At 41.7% G+C, this 14950-nt stretch overlaps 1 protein-coding gene across 3 annotated transcripts in view; it reads right to left on the reverse strand.

Annotated features, from left to right (window-relative positions):
* TXLNG (taxilin gamma) overlaps positions 1-14950 on the reverse strand; it is a 55583-nt gene that overhangs the window by 13074 nt on the left and 27559 nt on the right. For all 3 annotated transcript variants that reach the window (XM_007991140.3, XM_073013859.1, XM_007991146.3), the window contains 4 exons: positions 13649-13952; positions 12276-12367; positions 3836-4006; positions 2303-2497 (listed from right to left, as the gene is read on the reverse strand). In XM_007991140.3, coding sequence (XP_007989331.2) covers positions 2303-2497; positions 3836-4006; positions 12276-12367; positions 13649-13952 — 762 coding nt within the window. The remainder of the gene's footprint in view (positions 1-2302; positions 2498-3835; positions 4007-12275; positions 12368-13648; positions 13953-14950) is intronic.

Consider the following 14950-nt stretch of genomic DNA (forward strand, 5'->3'; position numbering starts at 1 on the left):
ACTAGGTAAGGTGCTTGGTGCCTGGCACACTTTAGACATTAGGTAAAAGCTCATTAGTATTTCCAAACAAAACTGTTAAGTGGTTACTGATGTATAATAAAGTCAACAGAACAATCCCTTCCCAGCTGGAGAAACAGAACTCTTCTAGTTACAATACCCTATATGAGAGGGGAAAATGCTGGTTGGTAAAATAAGGTGGTCTAACTATGTATTGAGAGCACCACACACAACTGATCTTCGCCTGCAAGTAATCTGATCATTATATTCTGACCAAAGGACATTACATAAGACACACACAATATGATTTAAACAAATCTCATTTTCTAATCTGCTCCATCAATTATGAGGTACATAGACTGTCAAACAACAAAACTAAAAGAACCACTTTAAGACAATTAAGGGCTTTATAATCTAATAAAAACAAAATTTCACCTCTACAACAAAAAAGACGTTTCTTCAATAAGTACACTGCAAGAATAAAGGCGGGGGGCCTATATTTTAGAGACTGGCGTTATATAAATCAGTGAAATGGACTTTCTTTGGATCTTGTTTCAAGCAATTTCTCTTTTAAAAAGAAGTCAATCCAAAAAATTTGAATAGTGACTAGATACTTAATATTCAGTAATTGTTATTTATTTATTTATTTATTTTGAGACAGTCTCACTCCCGTCACCCAGCCATGAGTACAGTGGTGCACTCATGGCTCACTGCAGCCTCGACTTCCCGGCCTCAGGTGATCCTCCTGCCTCACTCTTCTGAGTAGCTGGGACTACAGGTGAGTACAACCTCACCCGGCTAGTCTTCGTATTTTTTGTAGAGACAGGCTTTCGCCATATTACGCAAGCTGGTCTCGAACTCCTAGGCTCAAGCAATCCTCCTGCCTTGGCCTCCCAAAGTGCTGGGATTACAGGCGTGAGCCACTGCATCTGGCCTATCTGTTAATTTTTTAGGTATGAAACTGGTATTGTGGTTATACTTAAATCCTTATTTTTTTGAGCTACACATTCAAATATCTATCCATGGAATATCTGACATCTTGGATTTGCTTCAAAATAATCTAGGGGAACAGAGATGAAATTATCAGCCAGGTACAGTGGCTCACATCTATAATCCCAGCACTTTGGGAAGCCAAGACAGGGAGGATCGCCTGAGTCCAGGAGTTCAAGACCAGCCTGGGCAATTTAGCCAGAAACTGTCTACACACACACACACACACACACGAATTATGGTTTCATCTGCTGAAGCCAGGTACTATATTATCTCTCTACTTTTTGTTAAGCTTGAAATTTTTCATTATTTTTTTTTTTAAAAAGCAAAAGGCAGTAAGAAAAATAAAATCCTTAAAAAAAAAAAAAACAGCAGTTTTTGAAAGGCTGTATGTAAAACTATAAAGTTTGAGTTGAAAACAGGATAAAATAACACACAGATGCCTGATCCTTTTTTTTTTTTTTTTAATTTGAATCAGCTTTTTGAATCCCTTTCTGTAAGGAACATAACATAAAAGCCCAACATTTCACTAAAGTTAAAGGCAGAGATGCACCATTTAAAAAAACCTAAAGCCTCTAACCCTGTCCATCAAACCTCTAAAAGTGAGGAACTTTAAAAACCAGGTTTGTGTAAACCAGGTTTGTACCTTCTAGCAAATAGGTACAAACCTGGTTTTTAAAAGTTCCTCACTTTGTTCAGAGGATACTACCTCTGAACTTTCAGATTAGCTTATAAAAGAATTCCAAAAGTCTTCATTGAAGGCCAATGGCCAAGTTCATTAGCCATGGATCTTCCCAGTAAACTTTTTACCCTCAATGGGCTTATGTGTGAAGGGTTAGAAGTTTTTCCTCCCAAATAATATAAAGCCCTCGTTTAAAAAAAAAAAAATCTGAAACGTAAGTATATAGGTATAATGCCATGGTAGTGGATACTATACAGATTATCAGATGTCTGAGATACAGGGTATTTGGGGCCCAAATATTTATTCATTATTAGTCTGGATAAGCGAAAACAATCTGCATGCAAAAACTGCAATCTTCCAGTATTTCATGAAGACAAGCAGTACTTAACATGTCTCCTAGAAATAACCTCCTTTATCCAAACCCAGTGACTCCTGGGACATCAAGTCATGATCTCACTTGTGGTGCCTGATAAATAACCGACTGCCTAATAAATAATAAATAACCGACTGCCACTATGCACTATGCATATGCAAAGTTCTGAAACACCCCGTGACAGCGATTTTACTTTAGGTGTGAATGGTGACATTTTTGCTAATCTTGAGAAGCCGTTTAAATAAACCAAACTCCGTTACCTCTTCCCTCAGTGCATACTGTTCGATGAGCTTCTTCAGCTTCTCCCCCAGCTCGATGTTCTCCTGTCGGAGTTTGGCGTTGTGGATGTCGTGCTGCTCCAGCTGGGCTTGAATTTCATTTAAGGTAATCTGGAAATGTGCAGTTGCTTCTTTACGTCGTTCTTCTTCCTCTCGTGCCTGCTGCATATTTTCCTCCTTATTACCCAAAATAATTTTTGTTAATACAGACCTATAGAGAAGATGCTCACAAGATAAGCTGCTGCAGTGTGGGTTCATTTGTTGCTGCCCTGACATGTTGCTTCTGAACTACAATTCCTCCCCCTTATTTATGACCAGAAGGCTCTCATTGAAAAGCATTTTTTCCTAAGTAGACAGATAACCAGAGAGATGCAAACTGTCCTGCTATGAAATAAATGTTATGGCTGTCCGCAATTCACTCTACTGCAATACTCGCCGGTTACACAGGACATCATCTTAGATGGGTCGGAAGAGATCCTGCTCCCTCTGCTCCCTTGCCGCTTACTTTCTGGGTCACAACTTCTACTCCCTAAAGGGCAAAGGACAAATGGAATCCTCATCTCAGAAAGTTTCCTTTCTGTAACTACTTTCTGATGATGAAAAAGAAAAAAACAAAAAAAATTCAAAGCTTACTTTCAATTCTTGCTAGGATATGAGTGTCAAAAGACCTTTACGTGTCTGAACAGTTATGAGCCTACTCAAAACATTGATTTCCTATGGGAAAAAAAAATATCACTTACTTTGACATCTAAATCCAAGGGCTCAAAAGCAAAGAAGATAATAATGGCTCCCATACCAGGTGAAGATCCATTTCAAGAGTGCTCTTATAGTCTAGGGCCTTGGGGGTTTGTTACGGCATAAAGGGAATTTGATCAGAGATCCTGCTCAAAGTCATACTGCAACTGTACATGGGGACAAGCCTGTCCCATTCTAAGTGGCAGATTCCTTCCTGCAGCTCTGCTCCTTTCCTTCTTCCCCTGTTGATACCAATGAATCTTTGGATACCTATTCCCTCTTCCTTTACAATCAGCCAAGGTGTTAAGTGGTTTCCTAAAAGTACTTAGCAACTGAATAGCTGGGGGTGAACTCCTGGGCAATGCTCCACCCAAGAGTTCAGCAGGAGTTCTCCCTTCCCAGACTGTCTGTTACTAGTTTCTCATTTCACTGCAGTTTTTCCTACTTGGTGATCAGCTGTATCAGTGCTCAGCAGAAAAATGGCAATTCTGAGCTTCCTAAGCCATGGCTCTAAGCAGGAGGGCCTTGGGCATAGATTCCCTGGGGCCAAGGATGAGGCAACTAAGGCGCTCTTCCTTGAACAGGAAACCAAAACTTACGTAGAAAGAATTGGTCTTACATTTACAATGACCTCACACAGGGCATCAGGCCAAGCAAAATAAAAAGCAAGGCAGTATCTGTCTCCAAGCAGAGACAAGGATTTATTTCAGATAGGCACAAGGTTGATTATGAAATCAGCTAAGTCCCTCCTGAAAAAAACAGACAAACGAACCAACTAACCTTTAACGTCTTATTGTGACGCTGAAGTTCTCTGCAAAGAGACTCTAGCTTGCTTCTTGCCAAGATGGCCTTGCTGTGTTCACTCTGCAAGTGAACTTTCTCTTTCACAATCTGGGCTTGCTTCTTCTGCAGGATCTTCATTTGCTTCTGAACATTCCTGCTCTCCTCCAGCTAAAATTCATAAGCACTTTACATTTAGGAAGTACAGTAAAAACCTTACAGTTATGGCTAGAAGAATTATAATGAGAGCTATGGAACACATTTTCAAAAAGTCAAATACTATGGTGTAATATATTATTTAAATTGTTTCATGCCATGCTACATTGCCACCCTTTTCCTCTCTTCCAGTTGTGACAGAAAAGTAAGCAAATTTAGGGTAGCAGAAAATAATCAATCTTTTTCTTTCTAAAAAAATCCTTTAGACAGATTTAATTTTCACAACCCTTTATTATCCAGGTTTTACAGAAAAAAAATGTATAAGCCTGGAGACATCAATAAGTTGCCCAACATTCTTTAATTAGTACAGATAATCAGTATGGGGTGAGGTTGGGATTTGAAGCCAGCAGCCTGAATCTCTGGCTTTCTTGACTTCTGTATTGGCCTCCTATCCCCTGGGGTCCTGAATTTTGCCAGCTTCCTGACTTCAGACACTGATCACAGATCTTTTTCCTGCTCTCAACCCAACAACTCACAAGCAACATGGGCTCCTCAACTTCTAGCTACAATCCTGTGCTTTTGGAAGGATGATGCCCTTCAACCGGATACCTCCTGCCCCAGAATTTTCCTGGGCCCACTGGGAACACTGCCCAAGTATTCCAGCCTTAACCTTTTGGAAAATAAACCAGCCCTAGTTCTCGCTGAAACCTACTCCAATGTTGAAGGCCAGGAGTGACTCAGTGCTAAAGCCAGGCATGTCCCAAATTGCTGTTTGCTGGGTGAATGTCTGTCTAGATCATTTCCTACCTGGCAAAAAACCTGCTGAAATCCAAATATTTTAAAAATCAAATTTATTGTGCTTTGGGGTTTTATTTTTTTGGGGGGAGTTTATTTTCTTTATTTTCTTTGGGGGTTTATTTTTATTTTTTTTTAGACGGACTATTAATCTGTTGTCCAGGCTGGAGTGCAGTGGCATAATCTCAGTTCGCTGCAGCTTCTGCCTCCCGGGTTCAAGCGATTCTCCTGCCTCAGCCTCCCAAGTAGCTAGGACTACAGGCACCTGCCACCACTCCCAGCTAATTTTTGTATTTTTAGTAGAGACAGGGTTTCACTATGTTGGCCAGGCTGGTCTCAAACTCATGACCTCAATTGATCCACCTGCCTTGGCCTCCCAAAGTGCTGGGATTACAAGCATAAGCCACCATTGCCCGGCTGGGTTTTGTTTTTGGTTTTTTGTTGTTTGTTTTTTTGAGATGGAGTTTCGCTCTTGTTGCCCAGGCTAGAGTGCAATGGCACGATCTATTGCACTCCAGCCTGGGCAACAAGAGTTAAAGCAATTCTCCTGCCTCAGCTTCCCAAGTAGCTGGGATTACAGGCATGCGCCACCACGCCCGGCTAATTTTATATTTTTAGTAGAGATGGGGTTTCTCCATGTTGGTCAGGCTGGTCTCGAACTCCCAACCTCAGGTGATCCACCCACCTCGGCCTCCCAAGTGCTGAGATTACAGGCATAAGCCACTGTGCCCGGCAGGGTTTTGTTTTTTTAAATGATGTTTTAGGAGTCAATACTATCAAGTTTTACACCCACAGGCTACTATACTGAAACAGTCATCAGAATCTAAAACTCAGTAAACAGCACTCAGGGTTCTTCGTGAGAAGAACTGCTGCAATTTTAGGTATGGAACAAATCAGTCTGTTTCAAGGTTAAATCAACATGAACAGATAAGATGGCAGCCTTACTGACCTTTCAATAAAGCTTTTACTGAAAAAGGAAATGATGCTGAGTCACAATTTGAAGAGCAAGAGTGACATCTTGTGGCCTACCAAAACATATCACGCATCCTTACAGCCACATTTACAGATATCAAAAACACCTTTACTGGAATTCTTGCAGGAAAAAAATCATTGTTTTTGCATAATTTTGTAAAGCCAAATTACTGCGAACTACATGCGACCACCCAGTTTAAGAGGCTGCGGGTCCAGCACACACTAGCTGTACTTTGACCAGGGTGCGGAGCTCCTGCCTTTCCTGACCCAGGGTTAGTGCAATCCTGAATCCGGTGTTCATCATTCCTTCGCTTTCCTTTCTGTATTATTTCATTTCTTCTGTGTGTACTTCTCAAAAAAAAATAATCCTTTTGGTTTTAGCTGTTTTGACTTTATTGTAGCTAGTGCAGATGAGGAATTGAAATTTTCATTTTCTTTAATTTATACTAGTTTAATAAGCCACATGTGGCTGATGGCTACCGTCTTGGACAGCACAACTCGATTACATTGCTAGGACTCATCCACATTGTTGGCGTGTAGCTGCAGATCAGGACTTAGCAGATTTTTTCTGTAAAGGGCCAGCAAGTAAATAGTTTTAGGCACTGCAGGCCACATATGGTCTCTGTCATGTGTTCTTTATTTTTAAACATCTTAAAAATTAAAACCATTCTTAGCTCGTGGGCGTGTAAAAACAGACTCTGGATGGATTTGGCCCACAGGCTGTCTAATATTCCACTTTTTAAAAACACAGCACACACACAAACATACCACACAAAATGAGATCTTGTCTCTAAAAAATAAACAGTGAGCCATGATCGTGCCACTGCACTCCAGCTTGGGTGGCAGAGTGAGACCCTGTCTCAAAAATAAACAAATAGATAAAAAATAAAAACATAACACATATGGCACACAAAACTCTTTATTAATCCATCTTCTTGTATAAATGGGCATCTGGGCTGTTTCTAGGTTTTGTTATTACTCACAGTGGTATGAACATTCTCATGTGTTTCCTGGTATACACATGTCAGGAATTTCTCTTCTGTGCACAAACATCAGAAATGAGGTTGCCGGGCAATGATTTCTAAATGTTTGATTTCATGTGACAATGGCGAATTGATATTCCCAACAGCAATATATAAGAGACCATATAGATCCACATCCTCTCCAAAATAATCAGATTTCTTCATTTATGCCACTATAACAGACGTAAAATGGCATCTCATTGTGGTCCTGATTTGCATTTCCCTAATCACTTATCAGGTGGAACACTTCTTTGAATGTTTATGGACCCTTATGTTAAGGTATCTTCGTATCTTTGTTTTTCCACTTCTATGAAATGTCCCTTTCATGTCTCTCATCCAGCTTTCCATAGGGATATTTGTCCTTTTCACATTAGTGTTCTTTAGATATTCTTGATACTAAATCTCCTGCTGGTTATATTTGTTGGAAATATGTTCTCTCTAGTTTGTAATGTCTTCTTGCTCTTTTTTTTTGAGATGAAGTCTCACTCTGTTGCCCAGGCTGGAGTGCAGTGGCGTGATCTTGGCTCACTGCAATTTCCACCTCCCCAGTTCAAGCAACTCTCCTGCCTCAACCTCCTGAGAAGCTGGAACCACAGGCGCACTACCACCACACCCGGCTATTTTTTTTTTAAATTTTTTTAGTAGAGACGGGCTTTCACCATATTGGCCAGGCTCGTCTTGAACTCCTGACCTCGTGATCCGCCCGCCTCAGCCGCCCAAAGCGCTGGGATTACAGGTGTGAGCCACCAAGCCTGGCCATCTTCTCACTTTTTTCAGGGCATCTCTTGACAAAAAGAGAGTCTTGATTTCAATAAAGCCAATTTGTACAATCTTTCCTCTGACAATGCTTTTTGTGCTATAAGAAATATTTCCTTAACTCAAGATTGGAAAAATATTTACCTATTGATAAGTCAAAATAATATCTAAAAATTTTAAAGCTTAATTTTTGACATTTAAGCCTTTAATCTATTTGGAATTGATTGTTGCCTCTGGTGTGTAAGGATCTAATTTCACTTTTTTCTCATAAGGAGAATCTTTTTTTTTTTTTTTTTTTTGGAGATAGCATCTTGCTCTGTCGCCCAGGCTAGGGTGCCATATGGCACGAACTCACTGCAGCTTCCAATTCCTGGGCTCAAGTGATTCTTCCACTTCAGCCTCCCAAGTAGCTGGGACTACAGGCATGAGTGTGAGAGTGTGTGTGTGTGTGTGAGTGTGTGTGTGTGTGTACTGGGTCTTGCGACATTGCCCAGGCTGGTCTTGAACTCCTGATAGCAAGCAATCCTGCTTCAGCCTCCCGAAGTACAGACATTACAGGGCTGAGCTACCATACCCGGCCAGGATAACCACTTTTTAAGTTACATTAATATGAGGACGGCAATTCTCCCCCAAATGTATCTACAGATTCTGTGAAATGCTCTTTGAAATCCCAAATAGTGCCCCCCAACACACGGAACTACTAAATTGAATCTAAAATCTATAGAGAGTAAAGGGCCAAGAAGAGCCAAGATACTTCAGAAGAAAAGAGTAAGGAGAATGGAACCTAAACAAGCATACATTAAGATTTTTACACTATAATAATCTATACAAACTGACTACAGGATGGGAAAGAAAAGCATTATAAAGTACTTAAGGATCATGTTAATGGTATCCACAGCTAAAAGCAAAATGCTACAATTTCATGAATCTGTGTGATCTGGTGAACATGTTGGCCATAGGGTCTCCCCAATGGACAATCCCAGTTACAGTGCACAAAAATCCATTCCAACTGCTCCACAAAACAGTTATGCATGTCAGTGCAACAAGCACAATGACATCAGATGATATGTGTCACAAAAGGGCAGAGGACAGTGATGGCAAAAGGGAACTTTTCAGAATAATCCTTGGGAAAGGCTATGACTCCCTTGGTGGTCTCACTGCTATACAACCTATATATACTCTACCTTTCTTTCTTTTTTTTTTTTTTTTTTTTTTTGAGACAGAGTTTCACTCTTGTTGCCCAGGCTGGAGTGCAATGGCACGATCTCAGCTCACCGCAACCTCCGCCTCCTGGGTTGGAGCGATTCTCCTGCCTCAGCCTCCTGAGTAGCTGGGATTACAGGCATGCGCCACCACGCCCAGCTAATTTTGTATTTTTAGTAGAGACGGGGTTTCTCCATGTTGGTAAGGCTGGTCTCGAACTCCTGGCCTCAGGTGATCCGCCTGCCTTGGCCTCCCAAAGTGCTGGGATTACAGGCGTGAGCCACCACGCCCAGCCTATATCTACCTTTTAAGTGAAATATGTGTTGCTTCAAGAAATCAAGCTTTAGAACATTTTCTGGAAACAATACATATTTTGTTTTTCAAATTTTTGGCACAAATCTGTATAAAAGAGAGATTACTCACTAGGCAAGTCTTCGATGTGTCACATCCTGAAATGAACACAGTCATTACTGCTGGTGCTTAGCAATAACCAAACCCACAATCAAAACAAAAAAATCAAAAGCCACAAACAAAAACACCCTACGCCCCTGCTACTTCAAGTGTGATCCAAGGTCTGGCAGCATCATCACTGTTGCCCGGGCATTTGTTAAAATTCAGATCCTCAGGCCCCAACCAAGACCTAGTGAATGAGAATGTGCATTTTAACCAAAAGTTCAATGATCGGTGTGAGTCTGAGAACAACTATCCCAGATCACTATTTGTTCTCTCTTCTAACTAATTCAAGGCTGTCTGTCATTGTCACATCACTGGGTTGGGTAGCTAACCTTTGACACCACTTTTTCTGGTTTTTACTCTTTTCTCCATTTTTTCTTTTCCCTTTTCTGTTCTTGTCTTTCTTCTTTTTCCACCATTTCTTGCATCATTCTCCCCATGTGAAAGGCACCAAGGGGAACTGGCTTCCACAGACAATGGAAGCATTCCTTTCCTGAAGCCATCAATCCAACCACGCTGTTTTCTTCCATCTTTGCATTTGTGACTGTTCTGGGACATTTTCATTGATGTACAGGGCGTGCTGTTGCTACAAACAGTGGAAGGTGCCAGGCTGCTGAATGCCAGCTAAGTGAGGTATACCTGGACTACTTCATAAACTAAGGGAAAGTAACTGTCATTCTTTTTTCTTTTTTTTTTTTTTTTTTGAGACAGAGTCTCACTGTCGCCCAGGCTGGAGTGCAGTGGTGTGATCTCAGCTGACTGCAAGCTCCGCCTCCCGGGTTCACGCCATTCTCCTGTCTCAGCCTCCCCAGTAGCTGGGACTACAGGCACCTGCCACCACGCCCGGCTACTTTTTTTTGTATTTTTAGTAGAGACAGGTTTTCACCGTGTTAGCCAGGACGCTCTCAATCTCCTGACCTCGTGATCCGCCCGCCTTGGCCTCCCAAAGTGCTGGGATTACAGGTATGAGCCACCTTGCCTGGCCTGTAACTGTCATTTTTGAAGCAACAAACTAATAGGATTCAGTTTTTGTTTTGTTTTTTTTTTTTGAGCTAATCATTGATTTAAAAAGCGTAATGGCGTAGGCCGAGCGCGGTGGCTCATGCCTGTAATCCCAGCACTTTGGGAGACCGAGGTGGGTGGATCACGAGGTCAGGAGATCGAGATCGTCCTGGCTAACACAGTGAAACCCTGTCTCTACTAAAAATACAAAAAATTAGCCAGGCGTAGTGGCGGGCACCTGTAGTCCCAGCTACTCGGGAGGTTGAGGCAGGAGAATGGTGTGAACCCAGGAGGTGGAGCTTGCAGTGAGCCGAGATTGCACTACTGTGCTCCAGCCTGGGCGACAGAGTAAGACTCCGTCTCAAAAAAAAAATATGGCCGGGCGCGGTGGCTCACGCTTGTAATCCCAGCACTTTGGGAGGCCGAGAGGGGCGGATCACAAGGTCAGGAGATCGAGACCATCCTGGCTAACATGGTGAAACCCCGTCTCTACTAAAAAATACAAAAAAATTAGCCGGGCGCGGTGGCGGGCGCCTGTAGTCCCAGCTACTCGGGAGGCTGAGGCAGGAGAATGGCATGATCCCAGGAGGAGGAGCTTGCAGTGAGCCCAGATAGTGCCACTGCACTCCAGCCAGGGGGACAGAGCAAGACTCCATCTCAAAAAAAAAAAAAACAAAAAAAAAACATATATATATATATATATATATATATAGGCTTATGATATGGAATTAACTGTTTTAACAGATGAAGATGCACATAAATTGTACATGAGAATTCACCTAAGTATTTCACAAAAGCCAATAATGCCAGCATTTATATTAGAACCACTTATTCTAAAAGTTTCCCCCAACCATTCTTTCCAAGGATTCTATGACTTTCCCATTCTTCAATTCATATAGGATGGCAGGGTTTCCAAGTTGAAACTACCTTCACGGGCTGGGCACAGTGGCTCACACCTGTAATTCCAGCACTTTGGGAGGCCACGGCAGGCGGATCACGAGGTCAGGAGATGGAGAGCATGCTGGCTAACACGGTGAAACCCCGTCTCTACTAAAAATACAAAAACTTAGCCAGGCGTGGTGGCACGCGCCTGTAGTCCCAGCTACTCAGGAGGCTGAGGCAGGAGAATCGCTTGAACCCGGGAAGCGGAGGTTACAGTTAGCCAAGATCACGCCACTGAAATCCAGCCTGGGGGACACAGCGAGACTCCGTCTCAAAAAGAAAGAAAGAAACTCCAAAAACAGAATTAATGCTACCTGTAATAATGTAGCTGAGAACAAACTCTTTGATAAGGTCAATGTTTTTTGGAAGATGGAAAAAAGGATGCTTGACACATAGTAGATGCTAAATAAGTATTTCTTTTTTGAGACAGAGTCTCGCTCTGTCGCCCAGGCTGGAGTGCAATGGTGCGATCTCGGCTCACTGCAAGTTCTGCCTTCCAGGTTCACGCCATTCTTCTGCCTCAGCCTCCTGAGTAGCTGGGACTACAGGCACCCGCCACCAAGCTTGGCTAATTTTTTTGTATTTTTAGTAGAGACGGGGGTTTCACCGTGTTAGCCAGGATGGTCTCGATCTCCTGACCTCGCGATCCGCCCGCCTTGGCCTCCCAAAGTGCGGGGATTACAGGCGTGAGCCACCGCGCCCGGCCGCTAAATAAGTATTTCTGAGACACAGTATTGTTTTAGCAGACGATTTCATGTAACTCACAATCTCAATCAAAACAGCCCTTGATCTCTAGAATTCCATTAGGAAAAGTTTAAGACAGGAACCACCTCACCCCAACTGAGTGGCACCTAAGGCATCACAACACAGCAATGCAAAGGCTGACTTATACTCTAAAACCGAGTTTTAGAAAATCTTTGCCACATCTTAGTATTACAATGTTCCCTAAATATTACCTCATAAAATGAAACTATACAACCAACAAAAAGCCCCAACAAAGCAGATTCTCTTCTTCAATTTCAGAATAAAATACAATTTTACATTTAAGGCCATATCAAATTTGTACTTTAAGAAACTTACCAAGCACACACACATTTCACTATATTTTATATGGCTCACATCCTTGATTTAATACTCACAAGATCAGCATATTTCTTACAGAGAGCTGCCAGCTTCTCCTCTGGGGTTGAAAGGGTGTTTAGGGCTTGCATCAGTAATAAAACTTCTTTTCCTGATGATTAACAAGAAAAGAAATAAGTCCCAGAAGAATGAGATCAAATCTAACCTGTAAATTCTACTAACGATTCCTGTGCTCTGACATCCAGAGTAAAGTAACTTACACCTATGATTATAAATAAGAGATTTACCAGCTCAATGAAAAAGGCAATTTTTAAATTCTGGATTAGCAGGCCTCGCTCCCCTCCCCACCCCCACCCCAAATTTCTTAACTCACTCACTAACACTGCTAGCTATTTTTAAGAACTCTGGTTAAAAGCTTATAAATTTCCTTGCCTAATCACTGATGTCCAAGTTAAGACAAAGGGCAAGTTACAAATTGCATGGAAATTTTTTTAAAGCTTCCTCCTAACCAAGTTCGAATATAGAAGCAAGTTCAAAGGGAGTTTCAGTTGGTACTACACTTTGCCTAAGACACACATAATCACAGGTGAACATATCTTTTCCTATGAACAATTTAAAAACATATGCTTTTCTTATGATTTACTAAGTATATTCTATGTGTTAACTAAGGTCAACTAACTAAAGGATGACAAGATAGCTCTTCCCGTGGGGAAAAGACCTTAACAATACTGTAAGGACTTTGGCAGAGAGAGGCAGGTGGCTGAGATAGGAGGGGACTAATGGCATTTCAAAGTAAGGGGTAATCTTTTATTTCTTAAGCTAGGTGATAGGTACCATTTTTATTTTTGTAATGTTCATTCTTGTATGTAAGATATTGCATCAAAATATATATCTTAAAATAATTCTGACATATAGACTGCTGTGGGGGGGAAGGGTGACTTCAAAAAAGAATGCTTTTCTACTCACATTAAATTTTATTAGTGAAATCTTCTCTCATTTAACCCAAAGCCAATAAGACCTTTAAGAGACGATTAAACACGATTACTGAATATGATCAGAAATAACTGCAGTGTGGCCAGGCACAGAGGCTCACACCTGAAATCTCAGCACTTTGGGAGGCCAAGGCAGGAGAGGACTGCTTGAGCTTAGGAGTTTGAGACCAGCCTGGGCAACACAGTGAGACCCTGTCTCTAAAAAAAAATTTTTTAATTAGCCAATTCTTGATTATTTTGGAAAAAAAGCTAAGCGTCCTCCCTGCTGTTTTGGCCTCCTGTACATAACTGCAGCAGACACATGGACTAACCTCACTGAAGACACTAGGTGTGTTGGCTAAGCACCTCTAAAGTGGTTGTGTTCAAAATGATCTGGGCTGCAGAAAACACAAGCAAAATGATTAGTATGTGAAACGTCCAACCACTGAACGGATTATTACCTAAGGTTTTTTCTTTGTTCCTGTTGCACTCTGAATCTTGCTGACCATCAGGGGGATCTGTTCGAGCTTCTCCCCCAGGGATTTCCTCTCTTGACTCTTGTGTGCAGTATGCTGGGCTCACCAAATTCCTGTTCTCTGTTATAAAGTCACTGCCTTCATCCTCTTCCAATGAATGCTTGTTACTTGTGCCACCACAATTTGAGTCTTGATGTTGAAGAATATCATTTGATTGAGAGTTACACAACATATCTGCTTTCACCCCTAGCCCACAAATTCCAGCTTCTTCCATTGTGCCAATTTCAAACTAGAGGAAAGGAGAAGGAGAAAAAAGATGGAGAAGGGGTTAAATCAAATGTAATGAATGTTCACAAGCAACGGAACATCATAGCCTGACGGTTTTTTCTTCCTTAGTGGTATGCAAAATTGATGTAAATATGGTACTTTCTAGGTTTCACTGAGAGGTGACCTAACTATAAAGTATAAGGAAATTAAAGTTAAAATGAATCACACAACTATGCAGTACCAAAGGAGGCAAGAAAGCCATTTAGTTATAAATCTAAATTGATTTCCATATGAAAATTCACCACTTAACATAATTAGCACCTTAACAGAAGTGAAACTGTCCCCAGTTAATGAATATTAATTATTCTGATCTTATCCTCAAGGAGAGAGTACAGCAGGGGTAGCTAGCTAGCTATCCATTAAAATCCCATGCTCCCCCAAGTTCCTGTGGAGCTGACACTATGAGACAAGTGCCCAGCCAGGGACTACATTCCCCAGGCCCCTTACACCAAGGGGCGACTTCCGCATGAAGTTCCCACCAACTGAATGTGGGTATAGGACACGACTGTCCTTTCTGTAACAAGACTTTTATTCTCAGAAGCACAAGTTCTTTCTCCACCATCTCTCCCCAACTCTGGTAAAACGCAGACATCTCCAAGACCCTAAGAGATGGCAGAGCCACAGGATAAATGCAGCCTGAGCCTCCATATCCTATGTACATACAGGAAAGCCACCTTACTTACAAAGAAAACCTACACTGGAGTATAGGTGTACAAGAAATAAACTTCTCTCATGCTAAGCCATGGAAATTTTGAGACTGATATTTTAAGCAACTATCCCAGCCTTCATACAGGTAATACACATGGTAAAGATGCCTTTATTCCAGTATGTTATTCTTACGTCAGTAATTTTTTTTTTTTTTTTTTGAGACGGAGTCTCGCTCTCACCCAGGCTGGAGCGCAGTGGCACAATCTCGGCTCACTGCAAGCTCTGCCTTCTGGGTTCACGCCATTCTCCTGC

The sequence above is a fragment of the Chlorocebus sabaeus genome, chromosome X (assembly GCF_047675955.1).
Source record: "Chlorocebus sabaeus isolate Y175 chromosome X, mChlSab1.0.hap1, whole genome shotgun sequence".
Taxonomy (NCBI): Eukaryota; Metazoa; Chordata; class Mammalia; order Primates; family Cercopithecidae; genus Chlorocebus; species Chlorocebus sabaeus.